At 42.9% G+C, this 20,873-nt stretch overlaps 1 protein-coding gene across 14 annotated transcripts in view; it reads right to left on the bottom strand.

Moving 5' to 3' along the window:
* The window catches only part of ZMIZ1 (zinc finger MIZ-type containing 1), a 717,720-nt gene that overhangs the window by 154,647 nt on the left and 542,200 nt on the right, over window positions 1-20,873 (bottom strand). For all 14 annotated transcript variants that reach the window (XM_068197351.1, XM_068197344.1, XM_068197354.1 and 11 more), the window contains one exon: window positions 5,063-5,172. In XM_068197351.1, coding sequence (XP_068053452.1) covers window positions 5,063-5,122 — 60 coding nt within the window. In that variant the 5' untranslated portion in view covers window positions 5,123-5,172. The remainder of the gene's footprint in view (window positions 1-5,062; window positions 5,173-20,873) is intronic.

A 20,873-nucleotide genomic window follows, 5' to 3' on the forward strand; every position in this document is an offset into this window, starting at 1 on the left:
AAGAGCACAAGAATTAGTTCAAACACTTCAGCGCTTAAAAACAGTTATGTAAATATACAAAGAATTCTATTTTCCTCTGAATTGCAAGCTACCAAAAACCTAGCTGCTGAGTGATGAAAGAAATGGGCTTGCTTGTTTCCAATTTGAGCAAGAAAATATCAACACAAACACACAGCAATTACAACTTTCAGCATATCTCTCTGAATGGCTGGGTAGGCACTAAAAAACATTGCAAGGCAGCAATTCAGCAAGCCTTCTGGAAGGGAAGAGGGGAGAAATGCTAATCAGTTTCTGGAAATCAGCTGTGTGACGTTGTGTCTCCTATTAGGTGGTGATCCAACACCATTTGAAGATACTGCTCAGTGTGCCCTGATGTACCATGACACAAGCAGCAGAACCAACCTTCTCTGTTCCCACCATGATCTAATACTTTTGACAGCAGAGAGCTTTTTCACACTTCTCCTTAAACTGTTACTAACATTTCAGCACAGCTTTAGTACAGAGCCTAACAACTGTACTCAGCCCAGCAGGAAGATAACACACACCCTTTCTGAAAGAGGTGGCTTCCTCATAATTTCAATATAGAAAGGGTTTTTTTTCATCTACTTCTTTGCAAGAATTTCAGAATAAACATACAGAAACCTTACAAAACTGACTGACAGCAAACAGAGACACAATGTCCCTAGAACAGCTCCAAGTTTTTCAAGTAGACCCATTAGTGTAAGACTAGAGAGATGTTACCCAACCCACTGATTTTCCCTGGCATTTGCTTCCATCACCTAACAAAAGGAATGGGCAGCATCTGGTTAAAGTCACACCTCTGGACTGCTATGAAGAATGCTTTAAGAAACCCAGTCAATTCTTTACTGGGATTTTCTATGCAGCAGGAGCCAAGCTGGCTCCCTCAGAAAGCTGTGCCTGGGCAGCAGGCAGCAAGGAAGCTCTCAAATTCAGCTCTGTGCCTGCCTGAACCTGCTGCCCCACAGCTTCATGGACGTTGTGCCAGAGCCACCTGAGCCATGAGCCTTCAGCAGATAAACAGATTATTACTGCAGCCTCAAATATGGCAGAGAATTCTCAGGAGCCATCAGACCTTTGCTCTGCACAAAAGTAATTTTGTGGTTTTGTTTGTATGGACAAAGACTTAAAGCAAAAAGCCTGTGCCCTGAACATCCAGTTTCCTCCAGTGTACCCTGAGGAGCCTCCTGTGTCATGAAAAACTAATTGCACGTGCTAAGGAAAGCTTGTTACTTTGGCTTTTTTCACTGTACATCAAGAACTGTGTTTGATTTTAAAGCACACACACTTACAAATACTAAGGGAATCAGCTACAAAGAGACCACACAAGCTGTTCCAGCCTTCCACAGAAGTCTGGGGTTTTTTTAAGCATAAATACACAGCCACCTCTTCAGTTTGCCCTTTCATCTATTCTGAAACACTTCTTAACACACACTTCGTTTCCTAACTAGCTGATCATATACAAGTTTTGGGTTTGTAGCTTTAAAGCACTAAAAAAGATGAAGGTAAAACACAACCTTGATCCTGGAACAGAAGTCAGCAAGGATATTGTGGGTGTCTCACAAGTCACAGAGCTGGGAAGAAAGAAGACTGTCCTGACCCTGTGCTGAAACACGATCTAGTTAAAGAGGCACACGGATTACCATTTATAGCATTTCTCAGGGGCTGGACTGAGGGGCAGGGAGGGCACAGACAGCTCTCAGTCTGGCTGCAGGAGCCACTGGCTGCCAGCAGGGTTACAAAACTTGCAGATGCTGGGCTCCAAGGAAGGATGGTTTTCCTCCCCCTGTTGCAGCACACCATCCACACCACTGCTGTGTTAACCACCCCAAAAGCACATGTGTGCTCAGGAGAACAGCAGCACTGCTTGTTCACAGTCTGGGAAAAGAGGATAACAGACGAGACCAGAAGAAAAGGCAGACACATTTTTATCTAATCCTGCAGTTAATCCCCAGAATAGGTGAAGATACATGTATATGGCCATGCAAGGTAGTGCTTTGCTCCCAAACTCAACATGCACAGAGCACTGTGTGGTCCAGCTCTCAATGCGTGAACTGGAAATTACTCTTCTACTATTAGTCAGCTAATGACTTGTCTCAAAGAACAAGGTAAATGTCCTCAAGCTGGAAATTTATGACCCTGTCACAGAAAGTAGAGTTTCTTTCAAAAAGGCAGTTAGTTTCTGTCTCTTTCTCCACTACAGCAAAGAAAACAGCACAAGATTTTGGAACTATGAAAAAGCAAACAGCAGCTTTGATGCTACTTTCGTCAACAAAATAATATTTTTTTAATCAGTCATTACTCTCCAAACTACAAGTACCACTCGCACAAAAAAAAGCTTTCTGAGATATATTTTTGGTGTTCAGCCACTGTCTTAGTTAACTACAGTTCACCATGAGTTGAAAAGAAGTCTTCTTCTCTTCTTTGATTTGGGCCTAAACATAATGGGGGGAACCATGAATTCACAAGCATTCCCAAATAGGATAGCTCCTTTTCAGGCATCCTTTGAGCTCTGACACAAGCATGCTCCTGGTCTATCAGAAAACCCCAAGCTTTCTTCCAGGATCAAAGAAAACAGAGAGTGCTACACAAATTCTGGGCAGATGACCTTCCTCCCTTCCCCCAGCCTTCATCACTGAAGAACTATCCAAGCTGCATATGCAAAACAGCAGTACGTATAAATGAAGTTAGTGGTTTAACTGACAGAGTACCCATTACATAGGCAAAATTATCTCTTTAAAACTAAGAAGTGCAATTTGATATTCTCTTATCTAATTAAAATAATATAAATTATGTACAGAAACCAACAGCTCTAGAAAAAGGAGCTGAGCAGCATCTTCCATTTGTCTCCACTTGATGTAAAGGTCTGTTCTTACAGCTAGAATGTTAAATTGTTCTGCAATTTAACCTTCATTCTTCATCCTATGGGCTAGGATGGCCAAAAAGGACACCAATTTGTATCAGTCAAGGGCATGTTTTTTCTGAACCAGATAGTTGTTCATAAGAAACTGGGATGAAATCCCCAAATTCATATTTTCCTCAGGCCTCTGAAGGGCCATTAGATGCATTAACTTTCAGTGCAGAGTGATGAAAGAGAGAGCCACCACAGAGCAAGAATGGATTACGAACAGCAATTCTGCAGGAAAAGATTCCAATTTCTGCTCCTTGACCTATGAACTAGCTTTGTTTGATTCATTCTGAAACCCTCTCTCATAAAGGAAATACGGAAAGAAAAATCATCTGGTTTAGGTGTGAGCTGTAATCTTTTTCTGTATCACCCAAAGCATGCCAGACTTGCAAGAACCCACATATTCCTGCATTACAACACATTCTAGAAAATATAAACTTCCACTAATATCTAAGCAAATTTATAATAACGTAATGACGGAGACTGATGAAACTAAGAGAAGATAAACACATTCTTACAGAATCAAAGAATATATTAAATTGCAAGGGACCTCCAAGTAATAATAAGTCCAACTTCCTGCTCCTTAGAGGACTACCTAAAATTAAATCATGTGACTAAGAGCATCATCTGGACGTTCCTTGGACTCTGACAGAATTGATGTTGTGACCACTTGCAAAGGCAGCCTGTTCCAGTGACTGACCATCTTCTCAGTGAAGAGCCTTTTCCTAATGTCAGGCTGAACTTCCCCTGACACAGCATCATTGCATTTTCCTGTGTCCTACTGCTGCTCACCACGGAGAGATCAGCACTCCCCCTTGGCTGCTTCTACTGAGGAAGTTGTTGTTAAATAAATAAATTTAAAAATCCAGAGCTACTTATCCAGTACCACCCCCACGCTTATCTTTTATCAGTTCCTTTGATTTAGGGTTCTTGTGTCTACAACACAAATCTATGAACAGAGAAATGCTGTGCTGCCTCAAGAAGCAATATGCATATGTCCTAGGGCACAAGTAGGCAGGCAGTTTTTTAACTTAGCTTATACAAATAAAACACTAAAGCAGCAGGAGTCTGCTGTGACCCAATCTGACAAACAAAACTGCCCAGACAACAGTGAAAAATTATTTTGGAATATTATTTCAAGGAATAACAAGTTTCTGTTTTTCCAGTGTAATTCAGAAAATTTCAACCAGTCTGAAGAGATGAAGTTTGGAGCTCATCTCCTGGATCCAGATGGGATCTTGAAAATATCTGTGTGCAACTTGCATTTATTCACCTGCTTGCTGCATGCATGCATTGATTTAGAGACAAACACAGGAAATACCATCAAGAAAAACTATTCCCTCGCTAACCTCCTCTAAAAGGACCATTGCTATGAAGATTCTGTTAGGATTGTTGCATGTGAATAAGAACAAACTTGAGGGAAGAATACACACTGCCTGCAACCCTGGAGAGCAAAGTTCACTGAGAAGGGTAAAGCAGGCAAAGACAGTCTCTGCGTCCTTGCCGTTGTAGTTTCACTCGGTTATAAAAGCATTTGCAAGTACAGTTACAGTGGGGAAATCTGTAAATGAGATATAATTCACTGAAAGGCAGTGGCATGTGAAGAGCCCTTCATCTTCACAAACAGATGCTTCTGAAAATTTTACCTCGCAATCAGAAGTTTTTACAATCTCCATGCAAACTGATTAAGCAGCACTCTGAGCACTTGGAGATATGCCAACCATCCAAGTTCTGAGTCTCCAGGCAGTGCAGGTCTCAGGTCAGCTACTGGATTAAAATCAAAACTGGCCCACTGGAATTGTGGATTACTGTGCTTAGAGCACTAGAATGACAGCTGCCCGCTGTGACCCTCCGGGGCTGAGCTGGCAGGACAAGCACCACTCTGCTTCCAGCTGAGACAGATTTGTTGAGTCTCCAGGCTAAAGAGTTCTTAGAAAGGTGCACGGGAAAGTTTGGCTTTTGAGGTTAATACACCAGCTCTCACGGCAGGTACTCTCTTCAATGATATTAGAGTGTCTCATTCCTCCCTCTGAAGGGCAAGGACACCCATTAAGCAACAGGTAACTGTAATATGTAACACCTGCCACACAGCAGCCAGCCCTCATTTAGCAGCAATGACCTCCACCTTCAGCTTACCTGTTTTATGCACTGCAGCCGGTCATTGGTCTGCTGTATGTGCCTGTCCATAGAATTCATTTTGATTTTCTCCACTTTCTTCTACCTGAAAGCCATTAAAATCCCTCGATCTGCAAGACAAAAAGGACAATAAAGATCACTGAATATGGTCCATACACTTCCACCACCTGAACAACTGAACAGAGCTGCTTGCAAGAAACCCCTGAGCACACTGTGAGATAAAATAATAATAATCCCAATAACAATGACAGCCTGGCTTTTGCAAGGACAAGGGCATGGGGATTCTTCCTAATCTTCCTCTAAGAGAAAATACCTCCCATAAATATTAAATGAATCAGATACAGCAGAGTATTACATGGCCAAAAATAGCACAAAATGTGTGTCCTGAATTTCTGGATTGAAAATAAGAGCAACAGGTTGCTTTTGGATTCTCCTCCAACTACCAAATCTATTTCATGAGCCTTTGAAATGGCCAAGATGACAATGCAGGAAGGACTGGGATCCATAACACAGCCCAGACTTTAAGAATGACAAATGCCCAGATGCACAACCTAGAATAAATATATGGAATAGGCCTAATCTTCAGAGCAAAGAGCTGCCTTCTAGAAAAATTGTGTTCATTCAGGTATCTATAGATGAACAAACTACTTGTTACTTCTGGAAAAACATGGCCTGCAGTCTTTAGGTCCATCTCTTAACAAACAGTGTAATTTAAGGCAAATTAAACCTTCCTGTAACTTAAAAAAAATCTAGAAAATAAAAATTAGGGCTCAGAGTAGTGTTTGAAGTTCATGAACAATGAGCAGGCACAGAAATATATACTCAAATGCCCTATTTACACCAAACTTTATAGTAGCATAAGCAAGGTCCCAGTGTTGCACAGAAACCTCTCCCTCATTAACCTCTTCAGTGGCACTGAGTGTTTTGTTTCCGGAGCACTCTTCATGACAAAACTGTTTTCCACTCCCTCCACACACGTAAGAGAGAGCAAATTTTTCAGATACTTGTCTGGTTAGAGAAGCTGGCTGTTCACCACTTCTGGTCCACGCCTCAACATCTCTTCAGTTAAACAATTCCAGCACTGTCCATACTCAACCCCTTGGAGGCGAAGAGGGTTCCCTGTGGTGGGAACCTTGATTTCACAGGTCTCACAATGAGACAGACCCAGACCACAGATCCGCACGCATCCCACACACCCAAACCGCCGGAGAGTTCTGTACCTAGCTGATAATGTTCTTTTGTGGCTCCTGCTGGATTAGACTCAGGGAAAGAAATCTTTTCTGCTAGACAACTAAATGAGTCTTAGAACAGCAGCTCAAGCTCCTCACCTCCAAGCTCTAGACACAAGAGGGTTCAATAAAGCATTCCTGCCAATCCATTATAATACTTACTAAACAGAAGAGCCAGTTTCACATGCAAATATTATCTTTTGATTATGCCACTGCCACCTTCTGAGTAGCAAGTGGTCCTCCAGCAAATGTAAATTGATATATTTTATTAAAAGCCAGTTACACAGTCTTATCTGCCTGTAGGACCCCCAAACAGACCTCAGCAGTCATGAAGTTTAATCTCTCAGTGGACAGCAGAGGTATTTATCAAGAGATAAGCTAGCCTAGACATGACAGTACTTCACCAGTGATCCATCTTACAAGCCAGGACACATCATCTGCATTTTAATTGAACATCAGCACAGATGGAGAAGGGCACACTGAAAACAAATACATATACAAGCACACAGATGTCTGTTGAAAATTTTGAAGACATGCAAACTGAGGCACCTTTTTTTTAAGAAAGTCATGACATTTTTGCCTTACACTATTTCATGTGTACACATGTAATACCACTCCAGTTCACTGCCTTACAGTTAACCATAAACAAAATCAAAGGTTGCTTTCAGCTACCTGAGCTACAGCTTACTATAGTACTTGTCCAAATTGCCATTTCTCCCACATGGCATAGCTGCTCAAAGCCTGTCTGGAAAAGCAGAAAAGCAGAATACACTAAAGTAACTCACCTAACTGAGCAGGAACCTGATGAGGGCCTTGGAGGCAGGATTGGGAGTGCAATCCCCTACTCTCCTACACAGACAGGGCACACAAATTCTGTAATAAACTGACCAAATTCAGTAATAAACTGACCAAATCCAGTCTCCAAAATACTTCTGGTTTTAAAACCCAATGGCTCTCATAGAAAAGCACTCTCTAACACTCACCCTTCCCCTAGTGGGCTAGAAGAATTTTCACTTCCATGTTCAATTCCACTTGCTCTGTCATTAGCTCTATGGCTGAGTCTTTGCCCTGCCAGGCTCCCTCTGCCTCTTCTCCCTCATGGCATGGTTGGATGATCACCCACCAGCCCTTACTGCTGACAGTTTGCTACTTTCACAGCCCAATCTCATTTATTCTCTCCTAGTCAAGATAAGGCCCTCAGCCCACTAAGTCCCCTGCACAGCAAACATTTGTTGCATGAACCAAACAGCCAAAATGGTACACATGAAGCCTCATCACACACAATGACACAAGGCTTTGTATTTTAAATGCCCTGCCTCACCGCCACACAATTCATCTTTATCTTTCTCTCAGACACATCATAAGAGCATCAAATAGAGTAATTTTTTTTCAGTGAGCATACTGGCTCTAAGTAATTTCTACTATAAAAAACACAGAGCTTATTAGTGGGAAACCATTATTATCTGGAAATTACTCTTTCATGGGCCTCAGCAAGAATTAAAAGATTAAACATGGAAAGCGAAAATTATCATAGAGATCAGAAATTTTACCACAGCAGAATAAGCATTTTGATATCAGACCATTTTGGCTGTTAGAAAAGTAACAGCAGAATTAAATTTCCAGTAACTATACCTACTACATGGGTATTGCTGTACTCTGGCCTCGTTCCCCATATGCACATCCATGTCCTGAAACTTAAAAAAAATGCCCTTTCTGTCGATCTCATCCTATTTTAAAAGTAGCAGCAAGATCACCTTAGTCGAAAATAACAGTACTTAAGATACAGAAAGGCCGTCAGGGCTGAATAAGGACAGACTTCTAGTCGGTTAAGCGCTGTGCACTTGTCGGGTCACAAGTGAAAACGACTTTGCAGGGTCCCTGGCTGGCCTGCGGTGTCCCTGCTTTGGACAGCACGCTGAGATTCAGGACTGCGAGCAGCTCAAGAGACAGCAGGGGATGTTGCTGATCAGGATTAAGGGTACTGGCAGAGGAGGACAGAGAAGGGAATTTTTCCTGGTGCTTTGTAACAAATCCCCTCTGTTTGGTGCACACATTAGCCAGAAAGGTTGTACACTACTGCTTTATATGCTAACTCCATCCAAAAGGATAAACAAAAAAAGAAGTAGTGTTCCCAGCACCTTCTGGTAATTCAACAATAAAAAACCCCATTCTTCTTTCTTCTCTGAGGCAAAGACCCAGTCTCATTCTCTTACCCAAAAAAAAAAAAAAAAAAGAAAAGAAAAAAAAAATTCTTCATTCTTCCCTCCCTCTAGCATTGAGAGTTTATAGCCCTAGGCAGTAATTAAAGAGGCCTCATCTACATATTTATGATGTCTCAAAAATGGAGAATGCTTTTTTTTTTTAAAGGAACAGATGTATCGACCTGTTAGCCTTTTTTTTTTTTTTTTAAACCCTAAACATACTGAATCTTTTAAACCACTACTACAAAACCCTCTCCCATATTGAAAAACAAATGAAATACTTCACTGGCTCTATGAAAGAGAATTTAATGAGATTCTGCTACACTCTGTGTTGGGTGACAATTCAGGTTAGGAGACTGCAATTATTATATCAGAAACTGAACTTCCAAGCAACACAATTAAGAAAATAATTTAGTAAAATGTGGTCCCCACGCGTTCCTAAGGCAGTCTAAACAAGCCTCCTAGAGAGGGGGAAAAAATTAAGCCAAACATTTCACCACTGCTTCAAACATGTCTAAAACCATTCAGCGTTTTGAAAGTTAGTGTGGATTCAGTTCTGCTCTGGGGTGAGTTCTCCTCTTGGCCAGAAATGCCGTCCACAGTGAGAAAGAACTCTGCCCCCGGGACCAATGGAAATCTGCTGCCCTGTGGCCAAGGGAGACCTGAACCATCACCGAAACCCTGCCTTCTCCCTGAGTTTAGAGAGACTTCCCATGGTGGCACCTGCCCGAGGCTCCCTTCCCGCACTGCTGCCAGAGATGGAGCTGGAGCGGAGCTCACTGGGAACATCAGCTGCCGCCCAGCCCCAAGCACTGCCGCTCACCACCCCTTGCCGCAGCAACAGGGCGCCATTCCTCCAGAAACCAAGTCTTTAGCAAATAATCTTTCCAGCAGAAATCCATTCTGAGGGCAGAGGAGGAAAGGCAGCCCTTCCCAGGCGGCAGGGGAGGCTGCTGTGAGCGGTGCTGGAGGCCAGCAGCACAGCGTTACGCCAGGTCTCCATTTCCACAGGAGACCAGCCACCCTGCGGGGCTGCAGCAGGCAAGATCTAATTTGGAGGCACTTCGGACCACTCGAGGCAAGAAGGTCATAAATTAAAAGACACAGGAAATACCTTTATCGGTTAAAAAATTTTAACAGTAGGTGAAAAGGGAAAATGAAGATCAGTTCCTTAAGCAGGGAGTCAGCACAGCAGCTCTAAACATCCCTGCCCCCTGCCACCACAGCACACGAGTTGGTTAATGCTGTTTATTCAATCTACTAAAAACTAATAATTTCCTTCAAGTCTCCGGCACGCTGAGGGTCCTGCGAGAGGGCAGACAATCTGTATCTACCGAGTGACTTTGATGAAGCAACAAGGCAGGCGGGAGCGAGGGCGGGAGCGGCTGCGGCGGAGCGGGGCCGGGCCGGGCCAGGGCAGGGCAGGGCAGGTGCCGCCGCGGCCCGCCAGGGGGCGCCGCCGGGCCGCGCCACCGCCCGCCGCGGGGACCGGGGGACACCGGGACAGCCCGGGGGGGAGACCGGGACAGCCCGGGGGAGGGGGACCGGGACAGCCCGGGGGGGAGACCGGGGGGACCGGGACAGCCCGGGGGGGGGGGGGACCGGGACAGCCCGGGGGAGGGGGACCGGGACAGCCCGGGGGGGAGACCGGGGGGACCGGGACAGCCCGGGGGGGGGGGGGACCGGGACAGCCCGGGGGAGGGGGACCGGGACAGCCCGGGGGAGGGGGACCGGGACAGCCCGGGAGGGAGACCGGGGGGACCGGGACAGCCCGGGGGAGGGGGACCGAGACAGCCCGGGGGAGGGGGACCGGGACAGCCCGGGGGGGAGACCGGGGGGACCGGGACAGCCCGGGGGGGGGGGGACCGGGACAGCCCGGGGGGGAGACCGGGGGGACCGGGACAGCCCGGGGGGGAGACCGGGGGGACCGGGACAGCCCGGGGGGGGGGGGGACCGGGACAGCCGAGGGGGGACCGGGGGGATCGGGACAGCCCGGGGGGGGGGACCGGGACAGCCCGGGGGGGGCCAGGGGGACCGGGACAGCCCGGGGGGGGCGGACGCGGGGCCCAGGGCGGTGGTCCTGCGGAGGCCACGAGGCGGAACAGCCGCGTTCCGTCGCCTGAAGCACGGACCCCCGAGGAGCCGGGTCTGAACCAGCGCAGCAGCTCCCGGGAGCCTGTCACCTCCAGTGATGGATTAAAGAAACATCATTTCTCTCAGCGCCCTGTCCTGGTGGTAAAATGTAGCGGTCCAGAGACAAAAACCATCTAGTTCCAGTTGACATTTCCTTTGCCATTAAACATATTGTAAGAAGTTGTTTCTTGTACTCTCAGAACGCACCTCCGCGTGTGCACCCAGGTTAACACTACTAATAATAGCGTGTAATTGCATGGATTCTCCGCCCCAGCCCCAGCCCCGGCCCCGGCCGGTGCCCGCCCGCGGCACAGCCCAGCCCCGAGGCGCAGCCCCACAGCCCGGGCACAATGCAGCTCGGCACGTCTGCACTGAGGCACATGGCTCACACGGCATTCAAAGGGCTCTAAGCCCACTTTTCAGTACGAGAATTTTCAAAGATGCTTTCAAAGATCATCTGCTGGAAAAAGTTTAATATCTATCCATGACAACTAATTTATTTCTTCTACTAGATATGGTACAAAACGTATAAAATGTCAGGTGAAAGGCTGTTTTCATCATTAAACACTTGAAAAAGGAAGTTGCTTTAATAAAGCTTTATTTACCATAAGCTGTTAAATAGCTACTGTTGTTGGCTTTGAGCTATTAAAAAGGGCCAGATGTGAGACAAAGCAGCGTTTGTTATGCTGGGTGAGGAGAATAGATATTTGTGCTGTGCTGCTTTCCATTGTTGCTCTACAAATGTGCAGTAATCCCCAGAAGACTTTCTATCATCTTTGACTGAGAGAGAAGGAAAGCGAGTGTGTATGCGCACACAGCGCCCGGCAGGCACAGCTTCAGGGAGGTGGGAGCAGGTTTTTGTAATTTATGGTGGCTTGAGCTGCAACGGCTGGCAATTTTGTCGGGTTTAAGGAAGCTGTTTCCGCAGCCGTGTGCTTGGGAACGTTTTTATACGCAGAGCCTATTATATGCAGGCACCAACAGCCAGCCGGATACACACAAAAGCAAACCCACACATGCTTTTGAAAAAAAGACAGCATGACAGCTTGCATAAGCAAGCCTGCTGGACTCCTCTGGGAGGAGGAGCGGCGGTGCGCACAAGTTGTTCAATCATGAAGCACATCTGCACCCTGATTACAAAAGCAAAGGTGGTTGTGCTAGCTGGAAGCACACACACAGCACTGGGATACGACCTATACTTAAAGTATAGACAGAAATATAAAAAAACTCACACACTATGTAAGAGAGAGCTAAGGAGAGAGCTCCCTTGAGCCTGGACAAGTTGCTCACCAGCCAGCACTAACCATTAAGCACATGAACTGCCTTTTGCACCGGCAGCCCTCACCTCCAGCCCGCTGGCTGAAATGAGTGGTTTCCTCAGACTGAGAGCAGCATCTGCAGATCCCAGGTAATTGCCCTGCTGCAAGCTTGTATTATAAGGTTGGTTTCCCTGCATTCCATCCAGCTCCTAGTGTCGTCAGCTTATCATCTTTAGGGAGAGCAAGGAGGTAAAAGGACACTGCAGTTTAAAACAGCAAGAGATAATAACACAAAATTAAAGGCAAAAGTGTGTAGAAGTGTGCTACTGGGGAGCCAGGGCTGAGAGCCCTGCTATAGTGCTCTCAGAGGCTTTGCACACTCCAATACAGACAGATCTGCTAGAACAAACATTGACAGTTCACAGCAGAACCCACTGATCCAGAGGTTTACTCTATGTACTGTAGCTTGCAGGTTAAGAAATACTAATCCTCATTGGGACAGCTACAAGCAAATGAGCCATCCCTAAAAGCTTGCTGGGTTGTGCTCAAATAATTTCATAACCAGTGTCCCTGATCACTCACACAACAATGATGTAAAAAATCTCTCCCTGATAAATTGCCAGGCTCTAAACTGAAGCAGAATCAAGCACCTCTTCCCACCTTCTGGGCTCAGTGGGAAGTCAAGTGAGCATAAGAACAGAAAAAGGTTTGCATTCTGGCATGCAATGCTTGCTTATTTACCTAATGAAAGCTTGGTTCTTTCAGAGGTTCTGTGCTGAGATGCAAAGTATTTGTGGAGAATTTTTTGTGTCTGCCTACCAAATCCTGCAAACAAGCATGTAGTATAGCTAACATCACCTGGCTTTACACACCTTCTGGGGGCTGTCTATAGAGCTCCAACAAAGAACATCTATGAACTGGAAATTTTTCCTGCTTTTGCTAGACATTTAGCATCTCCTAAAGAAAACCAGCTGGTTTGGACATGACCACCTAAGTTAATTGCTTAAAACCTGAAAGATGAGCTACAGAAGAGAACCTAATATAAACATTTTCTAAAGGTCTAGAGGAAACAGTAATGACCTAACCAAACTGTCGAAGACGGTCTCAGAAGGAGGAGAAAAGGACAGAGGAGAGATGGCACTAGCAGCAAATATTTTTAACAATTATCTGTCAAAAATTGTGTTACTCTCTGTTTGCTATGCTCTGATAACAACTCTCTTGTAGTAGATAGCCTGCTATATAACAAAGAGAGGTCAAAATCTCTTGGGTCAACCCAAAGAAATGCTCCCAGCAAGAACTATCTCAAGCTCACTGTGAATTAGAAATAAGAAGTATTTGCATTCTGACACTGAAGGCCCTCTTACTTATCTGATGAAACCAGGCATGTTTTGGAAGTTGAACTGTAGCATTTGAAGGAAATTGCTGATTTCTTCTCATGATACTGCATCATCACAACTTCTATTCCTCATTACTGAGTGGCAACACAAAGAATAATTCCCCATCCCCAAACTATATTGCACCAAGTAAACGAAGGAGGATAGATTTAGACTCTTTTTTCCCCCCACTAAGTCTAGCATCATAAAGAAGGCAAATAGTCTAAGTAGATGGTAATTTCTCTTTATTGTCTATAAATTAAGATCTCTTAGTCTTTTCTTTCCCTTTATGAGATAAGGAAGTCCTCCTAAAACCAATGATTTCTCATAAGCCACCAGGGAAAACATCACTACTTTGCAGAAGACCACCACTCAGGGAGAGGGAAGTAATGGAGAATAAACATTAGCTCAATCAGCAAAGCCTGTGGAGAACAGAGCAACGGAATAGCTGCTTTGAGACACAAGCTTCAACAGTTTTGACATCAGCCATTATTCTGGTCTGTTCTGATAAAATTTAAATATTTACCAAGCTCCCCAGAATAGAAGTAATATAAATTTCAGGAGGACCAGCAAAACCTGTAAAAACTAAATATACCTGAAAAAGTAAAGTAGATGTTGGATGGCTGTAAACTTTTGTAACTGGAGAAACAGAGCAGTTGGTGGCAGCCAAATTACATTACTTGCTCTGCTTTTAGGTGCTATCCAAATGGGGCTTCTCACAAACTCTCCACTAGCTTTGAGTTATGACAATTTACTGCTAGGGGGTTACTTTCTTTTAAGTAACTTAAACTAGAAATATTGGGCATCTAGACAAAACAAAACTACAGTTTTGGTAATGCCTATAATCTATTTTATCATCTTCATTTTAAGGCAGCTGACTGGATAGCCATCTATATTAACACTTCTGGCCTGCAGAATATACATTAAAAATCAAAGGATTTTGTTTTACTGAATTGTTAATACAATTGGATAAACATTCAGTGTTTCAAGTTGTCACCAAATCCTAAATTTTAAGAAACTGTACTGAAAGTCTGGGTAAAATGAGCCAAGATTGGACAAGCAAATCAAATGACTGTGAATCCATCATGGAAAACTTTTCTGTACATACATAATCAAAGAGTGTGTGAGCACAATATACTGGAAGACTTGAAACGTGACTGCTGTTTATGTTAGTCTCAACAGCTAGTATTCAGGGATCTGAAACACACCCAAAGGGACAGATGCATTGCTACTGAAACTTTATCACAAAGCCCAGAAATACTTTGGACACCCTAGAATTTATTTTGAAAACAACATACTTTAAAACTAGTTCCAACTGCAACACCTTCAATTCCAATAAAGCCAAACCTGCATACATCCCTGCTACTTGCCTATCTGTAGTGTAGTCGTTGCTATTCATGCTTTCCAAGTGCCCATAACTCCTGTAAGGTAGAAATTCTTCCAGACACCTAGATTACAAAATACTGCAGGAGCTTTACACAACAAAGCCTGCTGCCTTCAAGAAAGATTTTAACTGAAACATCCATGATCCTCTGCCCCATTTGGTTTTCTCACCACCTTATCAATGGAGAGAAACTTTTGATCTACAAACTGGCCTCTAGTAATTACTAGCATCCCACACCTCCTTTCGAGGCAAATAAAGAGAACTTTACACTTACCATGAAATAAGTTTCTTTTTACCAAGAATCTTAACAGACACTTTAGTTTTCAAAGGTTTATGAATTCCATGGTTAGAGATCTGTCACGTGCTCAGTTCACGATCAAACCTCCTGGGATAATGAGGAGCAGATTTCAGTAGAATTTCTTCTGAGAGCACAGATCTCTGTCAGTTGTATCTCCACTAGGTCTCTCACCCTCAGGTGATAGCACAAACAAAGCTGAAATGGCATTTGGCAGAGCACAACACAGATCTCCAGCAGGTATTTAAAAAATTCTCTCAAGTATTTGAAAGCAGCAACTATACAAATGCTAAATTTGGCCAGAACAAAGGCTACCTCGACTGCAAAGACTAGGAACCAATGTGGTATCTCTCCTGTTAAGAAGAGGAGAGCACAGTTCCCATCATCCCCACTCCTGTTTCAACTGGAACAGACTAGGAGTGAGCCTGACAACTTATGAGCGACAACTGTCTCACAAACTGAAGCAGGCAGACTTCCCATTTTTATTACAGACAATGTAAACAGGAACACTATTGCTAATGAATTATTTATAGTGTGGTCCATAAATTAAGACACTTAGACTGCCTTGCATTTTTCATACCACCATCATTACTACAAAGTATATGCCTAGAAGCTCTTTCCCATAACTGCAGGACAAAGCCAGCCCTGTGAACAGAGACCTGAGCTCTTCTCCACCACCAAAGGCTCCACATCTTCAGCTTCTCTGGCTTTCCAATTACATCCAGTGCTGCTCTGGGTACACACCATCTCCACCAAACACACATAGTGCTTAACACAAATCACAATTCAGACTAGGGCTACCACATGCTAGTTAATGTGAACAATGAAGTGACAGTGTAAAATCATTAATTAATTTATTACTCGAAGTTAAGGATAAAATATCTAATACTACTCTTCCTGCAATTTCAAGACAAAACTTTGAGCATTCAGCCAGACTTCCAAATACAGAATTAACTTGATAAACTCTGACTGCACATCCAGGTGACAGCTGGATAAAAGCAGTTAAAGTCCAGACGGTATTTTCTTCTACTCACATCCTTCTTTTTTTTTTTTTTTAATGGTTATTATAACACAGTGGAACAGACCTCAAAAAGCTACACACTTTTCTTCTTTGCTCCCAACAGGATCACTACAGACTCCAGAGGTCAGTTTTAGAGCCTTCACGTTTTTCTGAAGCCCTGCCTGATTAGACATACTCTAGAGTGACTTTCATTGTGATCAAACGTGATGTGCTGGTGACACGCATACAAAGCTGGCAGAGCAGCCACACTGCAAAGCCTTCAGCAGGCAGGAGTCGGTGTAAGGACTCTTGGAAACAACACTTGGCTCCCTGAAAAGGAAATAAGTATCCCCTTTGAAAAGGTTCTGATGTACTCAAGGAGAGACGTGTTATTGTGACAGTATCAAACCTTGCAGAGAATAAAACTCTATCCTACGTCTCCTTGTCTTTTGCTCTTGATTTTTGTGATCCTTGAGTAGTTACATTTTGGCACCATTTTTTTTTTCCCAGAGTCACTGAGGTGCATTAGATCTGAAATTTGGAGGGATATATTTTGAGAGATGGTTCATTGCTTAAAAAGCCTAGCTGCCCAATATGCCATATTACAGGATTAAAAACGTTCCTGCTTATTGCATGACTGATCCAGGCAGGGATATAAAAAGAAAGGACAGGTTGGCATGAAACAAGTCATTTGGAAACAGGAGCAGTCCATTTGCTCCTGTCCCATTTGAGACAAGGGAAGCAATTCAAAAAGGATCAGATGTGAGAGTTATTTTTTCTGATTTTGTTTCACTTGACATACTCCAGTTCATGAAGAAGGAGTTATTTAGTAAAGAGCAGTTCTTCCTTCCCAATCAAAAAGCCATGTTACACAAACTTGAACTACTTCAGATTAAGGACTTCTTTGACCCATACTTTCCTACCTTCCCCATAGGTCAGATATTGAGCCTGGCTCCACTGTCCCTTGTAACACATTTAGACACCCACCAGTTCTGAATAAGGAAATTTCTACTCTCTTACCTTTCTATTCTCTCTACCAGCCGGTTAAAACCTAGGCACTTGCAGTTTTTCCTCCTAAGGCGATGGTGGTATTTAAAATGGCAGACAGTAAATGACTAAACAATGCAGAGCTCTTTCTTATGCCTATACACTTCTCAGCTTCTAATTTCACTCTTTTCACTGTACAAGGCATAAGAAGCAAGAAAACACTGGCATAAACACTGTCTTCCTTCAACAGCAGACTTCTGGGCTATTGGCAAACAGCAAAGCAGCAACAATCAAATAAGTCCTTAAGTCAGATGCAGGAAATAATAATTTTAAAAGGGAAGTCTAACAGAACAAAATTAACCAACCTTTTTACAGGTTGGCACAAATACTGGAGAGGTCCAGGCAAACAGGATTCCTATAACAGAATACATGACAAAGTATTTTTATGAAACACCACAGGACAAAGTATGACTTCCCAGTCCTTTTCAACAACTACTTCTCTTTAGAAAAATAAGAATTATTTGACAAGTTTCTCTTACCAGCTCAAAAACAGAAGTATTACTATAATACTAGGCATTATGACCATCTGCATGGCAAGACAAGATCAGAGCTTGAACCCTTTCTTGACTGCACAAGATTTTGTTCAGAAAGGAAGCTGTAAGCCAAAGAAGAAGGAAGTTATACTATGTGTAAGCAGAACCCTAACCTGAAGAACTGGAGACCTATGTCTGCGCAGAAAGACAAAAAAGACATGTATTGAAAGTAATTTGTATTAGCAACCAATGAAAAAAAAACCCAAACCAAACAACTCTGTCACAAAGTCTGCAGAGTTAAGTAACATTAATCACTTTCCTTTGCAATCATTAAAGCATTAAAATGATCTAATATTTTCAATAAAATATCAGTGTTTATTAAGCACTTACATTAATTCAATCATATACTCGTTAACAATAAAAGAAAGAAAGAAACAAATAAATGGAAACCCATAAGGGTACTGTAAGATCAGTAATTGACTGTAAGGTCAATTCAGTCCCTGAAAACATCCCATGATAACAGTCAAAGGTCAGCGGATCTTGGTTCCACAGAATAACATGCTACCACCTGCAAGTGTTATAAATCCATTGGACAAATTGCTTATTTTCAAGCTTCTTCCCATTTTACTTTCCATGAGAAGGGACCCAGTTTCCACATACATTTCTTTTTTTACTGCCTTCAATAATCATGAAAAAAATTAGAGGTATGTGTATGACATTATATAGCAACACTGTGACTTCTACTGCTGAGCAACAAAATCATGCACTTTTCAAAAATGGTAAGTGGAAAGGTATTTGGCTCAAATGTTGACCTTATTTTAGGGAGCCAAACTTGCTCTCTACTAGAGTTTTTTTACTCTGGTCTCTTCTACAGCAGAGGTACATTGCAGGAGCTCAGTTGCAGGAGCTCAGGAGCTCTCTAGGTGATTTGTCCAAGGTGTCAACACAGGCAATTTTGAACCTTTCACTTAAGCCCCAGACAGTGTCCTAACAACTAAGTTCTTCCCCGTCTGTCACAAGAAGTTCAATATGTTAATAGATTGTCCTATTCTACTTCCAGCTGATGTTAGGAGTACAGATTCATCCTCTGAAACGGTTTAAAACCAACTTAGATACCTGTTTCCCGGGATGACTCTAATTTATTCAAGTCTCTCAAGTGCTGCTAAGGACCTGTTAGTCTATTGCTGCCACCTCTTCAGGCTATCAGAGTTGCCATCTCTGCTCTCTCCCTTGCCTTACCTTTTCCTTCAGGACTTGTTCAAATCTCTAGAAAAGTTTAGTTTATATTACCTGCAATTCAAGATTTTTTACACGTCACTATGTAATACAAGTGTTTTTAATACATCACACCTATCATAGAGTCAAGACTCACTAATGAACTGCATAGCAACTGCAGTGCTATTATGCAGCTATGGGAAGAAAACCTCTGATGGGTGTTAGTAGCAAAGTTCTCAAGAGTGTTCTGACTGGCCTGTGAAAAGCACCTCACCAGCACAGAATTTTCTAATAGGTCTCGTTCCTTTTGAAAGCCAACAGATCTGCTATTTATAAGGCTCTGATTAAACTCACCCATGCAAATACAGACATAAGCATACATGTGCACGCAGAATGGGATGAAATGCTGGGGAAGAAAGAATTCATATTACAAACTCAGGTAAACACTTTCTTGCAAGATCAAACAGCAAATCCTGAGTGTTACAGAACCTGGGAGAAAAGCTCACACAAGTGATACTCAGCAAATTTGTCCCAGAAACAGGGGTTTTATTCTGCAGCTTAATTCATCTGTGATGCAGAACATGCCTAGCTTCAGCCTCGGTTTTTATGAATCATCCCATGTACTAAATTGTGAGGGGAAAACACGGAAATGTGATACGTTTTGTTTGATACATCATATTGCCATGGCTCTACCTGCAAGAAATTGAATTTCTAAATTAGTTAAAAACATTCATTTAAGAAAACATGTCCAAGAATCGAACAAGCAATTTAACACTCAAGAGAATAAAGCAGCATTTAACCCTGAGGGTGACCCAGCAGCCTCCTCACAGGTTCAGTGAAGCACGGGCTGCCTTGTCAGTCTCTGAGAACGAGGCAGGGCCAAAAGGTAGAAAGGAGCCAGTTAGGACACACACTGGCAAGGAAAATATCAGAGTTGCAAGGTCATATAAATTGCTAGACATGGAGACGAGATCTGTCAAAAAGACAAACTACCTAACAATTTTAACCTATTGGTTAGAGCTGTCCGTGTCAGCATAACGTTAACATATATTATAACCTCATCACAAAAACATCCACGTAGATGGAGGAGAACTGCAGCTAAACCCCCTCTCTTATCTTCTGTTTAGACAGGAACTCACTCTAACAGAGGCTTAAGGAAGAATTTCTCTGGGTTTAGGTTTGTGTTTTTTTTTTTTTATCTAAACCTAACATATCAAATATATATTACAAGGAAAAAAAAAAGCTGGCTAATATGCTAAAAACATAGCTGTCAATTCCTCTACAGTTAGAGAGTTTATCAAAGCATCCATCACAAGCACCTCTATTTCCAGACAACAGTGAGTTTTTTACTTATTACTACTTTAAAATAAAAGCTTTTCTGAACAGTCACTGAAATATTTAAAATAGAAAAGTGGGCATTTGCTAGACAGGAGATTAACTTTTTCATATTTTAAACTGTCTGCATTTCTCCCAACTATTACAACTAACTCAATCATAATTATGGAGCTGTGATTTTTCCTCTACCAGATGTTGATGACTCTCCATCTTAATGCAAAATCAAATCATGGCATCTCTTCTGATGAGATCTCTGCGACTTTTCTGCACCACATGATTTTTACTGGCTGCCTCAAAGCCCCACTGCTCTGCAGTATCTTGCTTGTGTCCCCTCTGCCCTGGCCTTATATGGATCGGAGATAGAGAGAAGGCCTTCGGGAAGGCCTGGAAGCATTCCTCAAGTTAGAAGGTGGGACACTTCCCTGGGAGAGAGTATTAAGTTAAAGCTCCAAGAATACTCTCAGGGACTCCTGATATTGTTAATCCCCCAGGGTTTATGTATGAAATGTGACATTTGAGATTAGTTCAGAAGCATTTGTTCATAATGCCAAGAACTGAACCTCCAAGAGCACACCACACATCGTTTCCAGAAAAAAGACACTTCCCCCTAAAGCTTCATTTCCCTTTTGAGCCACTAAGGCAAAAATCCAATGATTATAAAAATGACCTGTTTATCACATTATGACCCTCTAAGTGACACATGAAACTCAAATGACAAACCTCCTTCCAAGTTCCATTAGGTTAGATTCTACTTATGGTACACATCCTACTTCCAGTAATTTTTTTAATTTTATTTTTGAAGAGTAAGGCTTAATCTTACATCTCAGGATTATCCTTACATGTCAATTTTCATAGTAATCAGCCTGT

This window comes from Anomalospiza imberbis, chromosome 8 (genome assembly GCF_031753505.1).
Source record: "Anomalospiza imberbis isolate Cuckoo-Finch-1a 21T00152 chromosome 8, ASM3175350v1, whole genome shotgun sequence".
NCBI classification, from domain to species: domain Eukaryota; kingdom Metazoa; phylum Chordata; class Aves; order Passeriformes; family Viduidae; genus Anomalospiza; species Anomalospiza imberbis.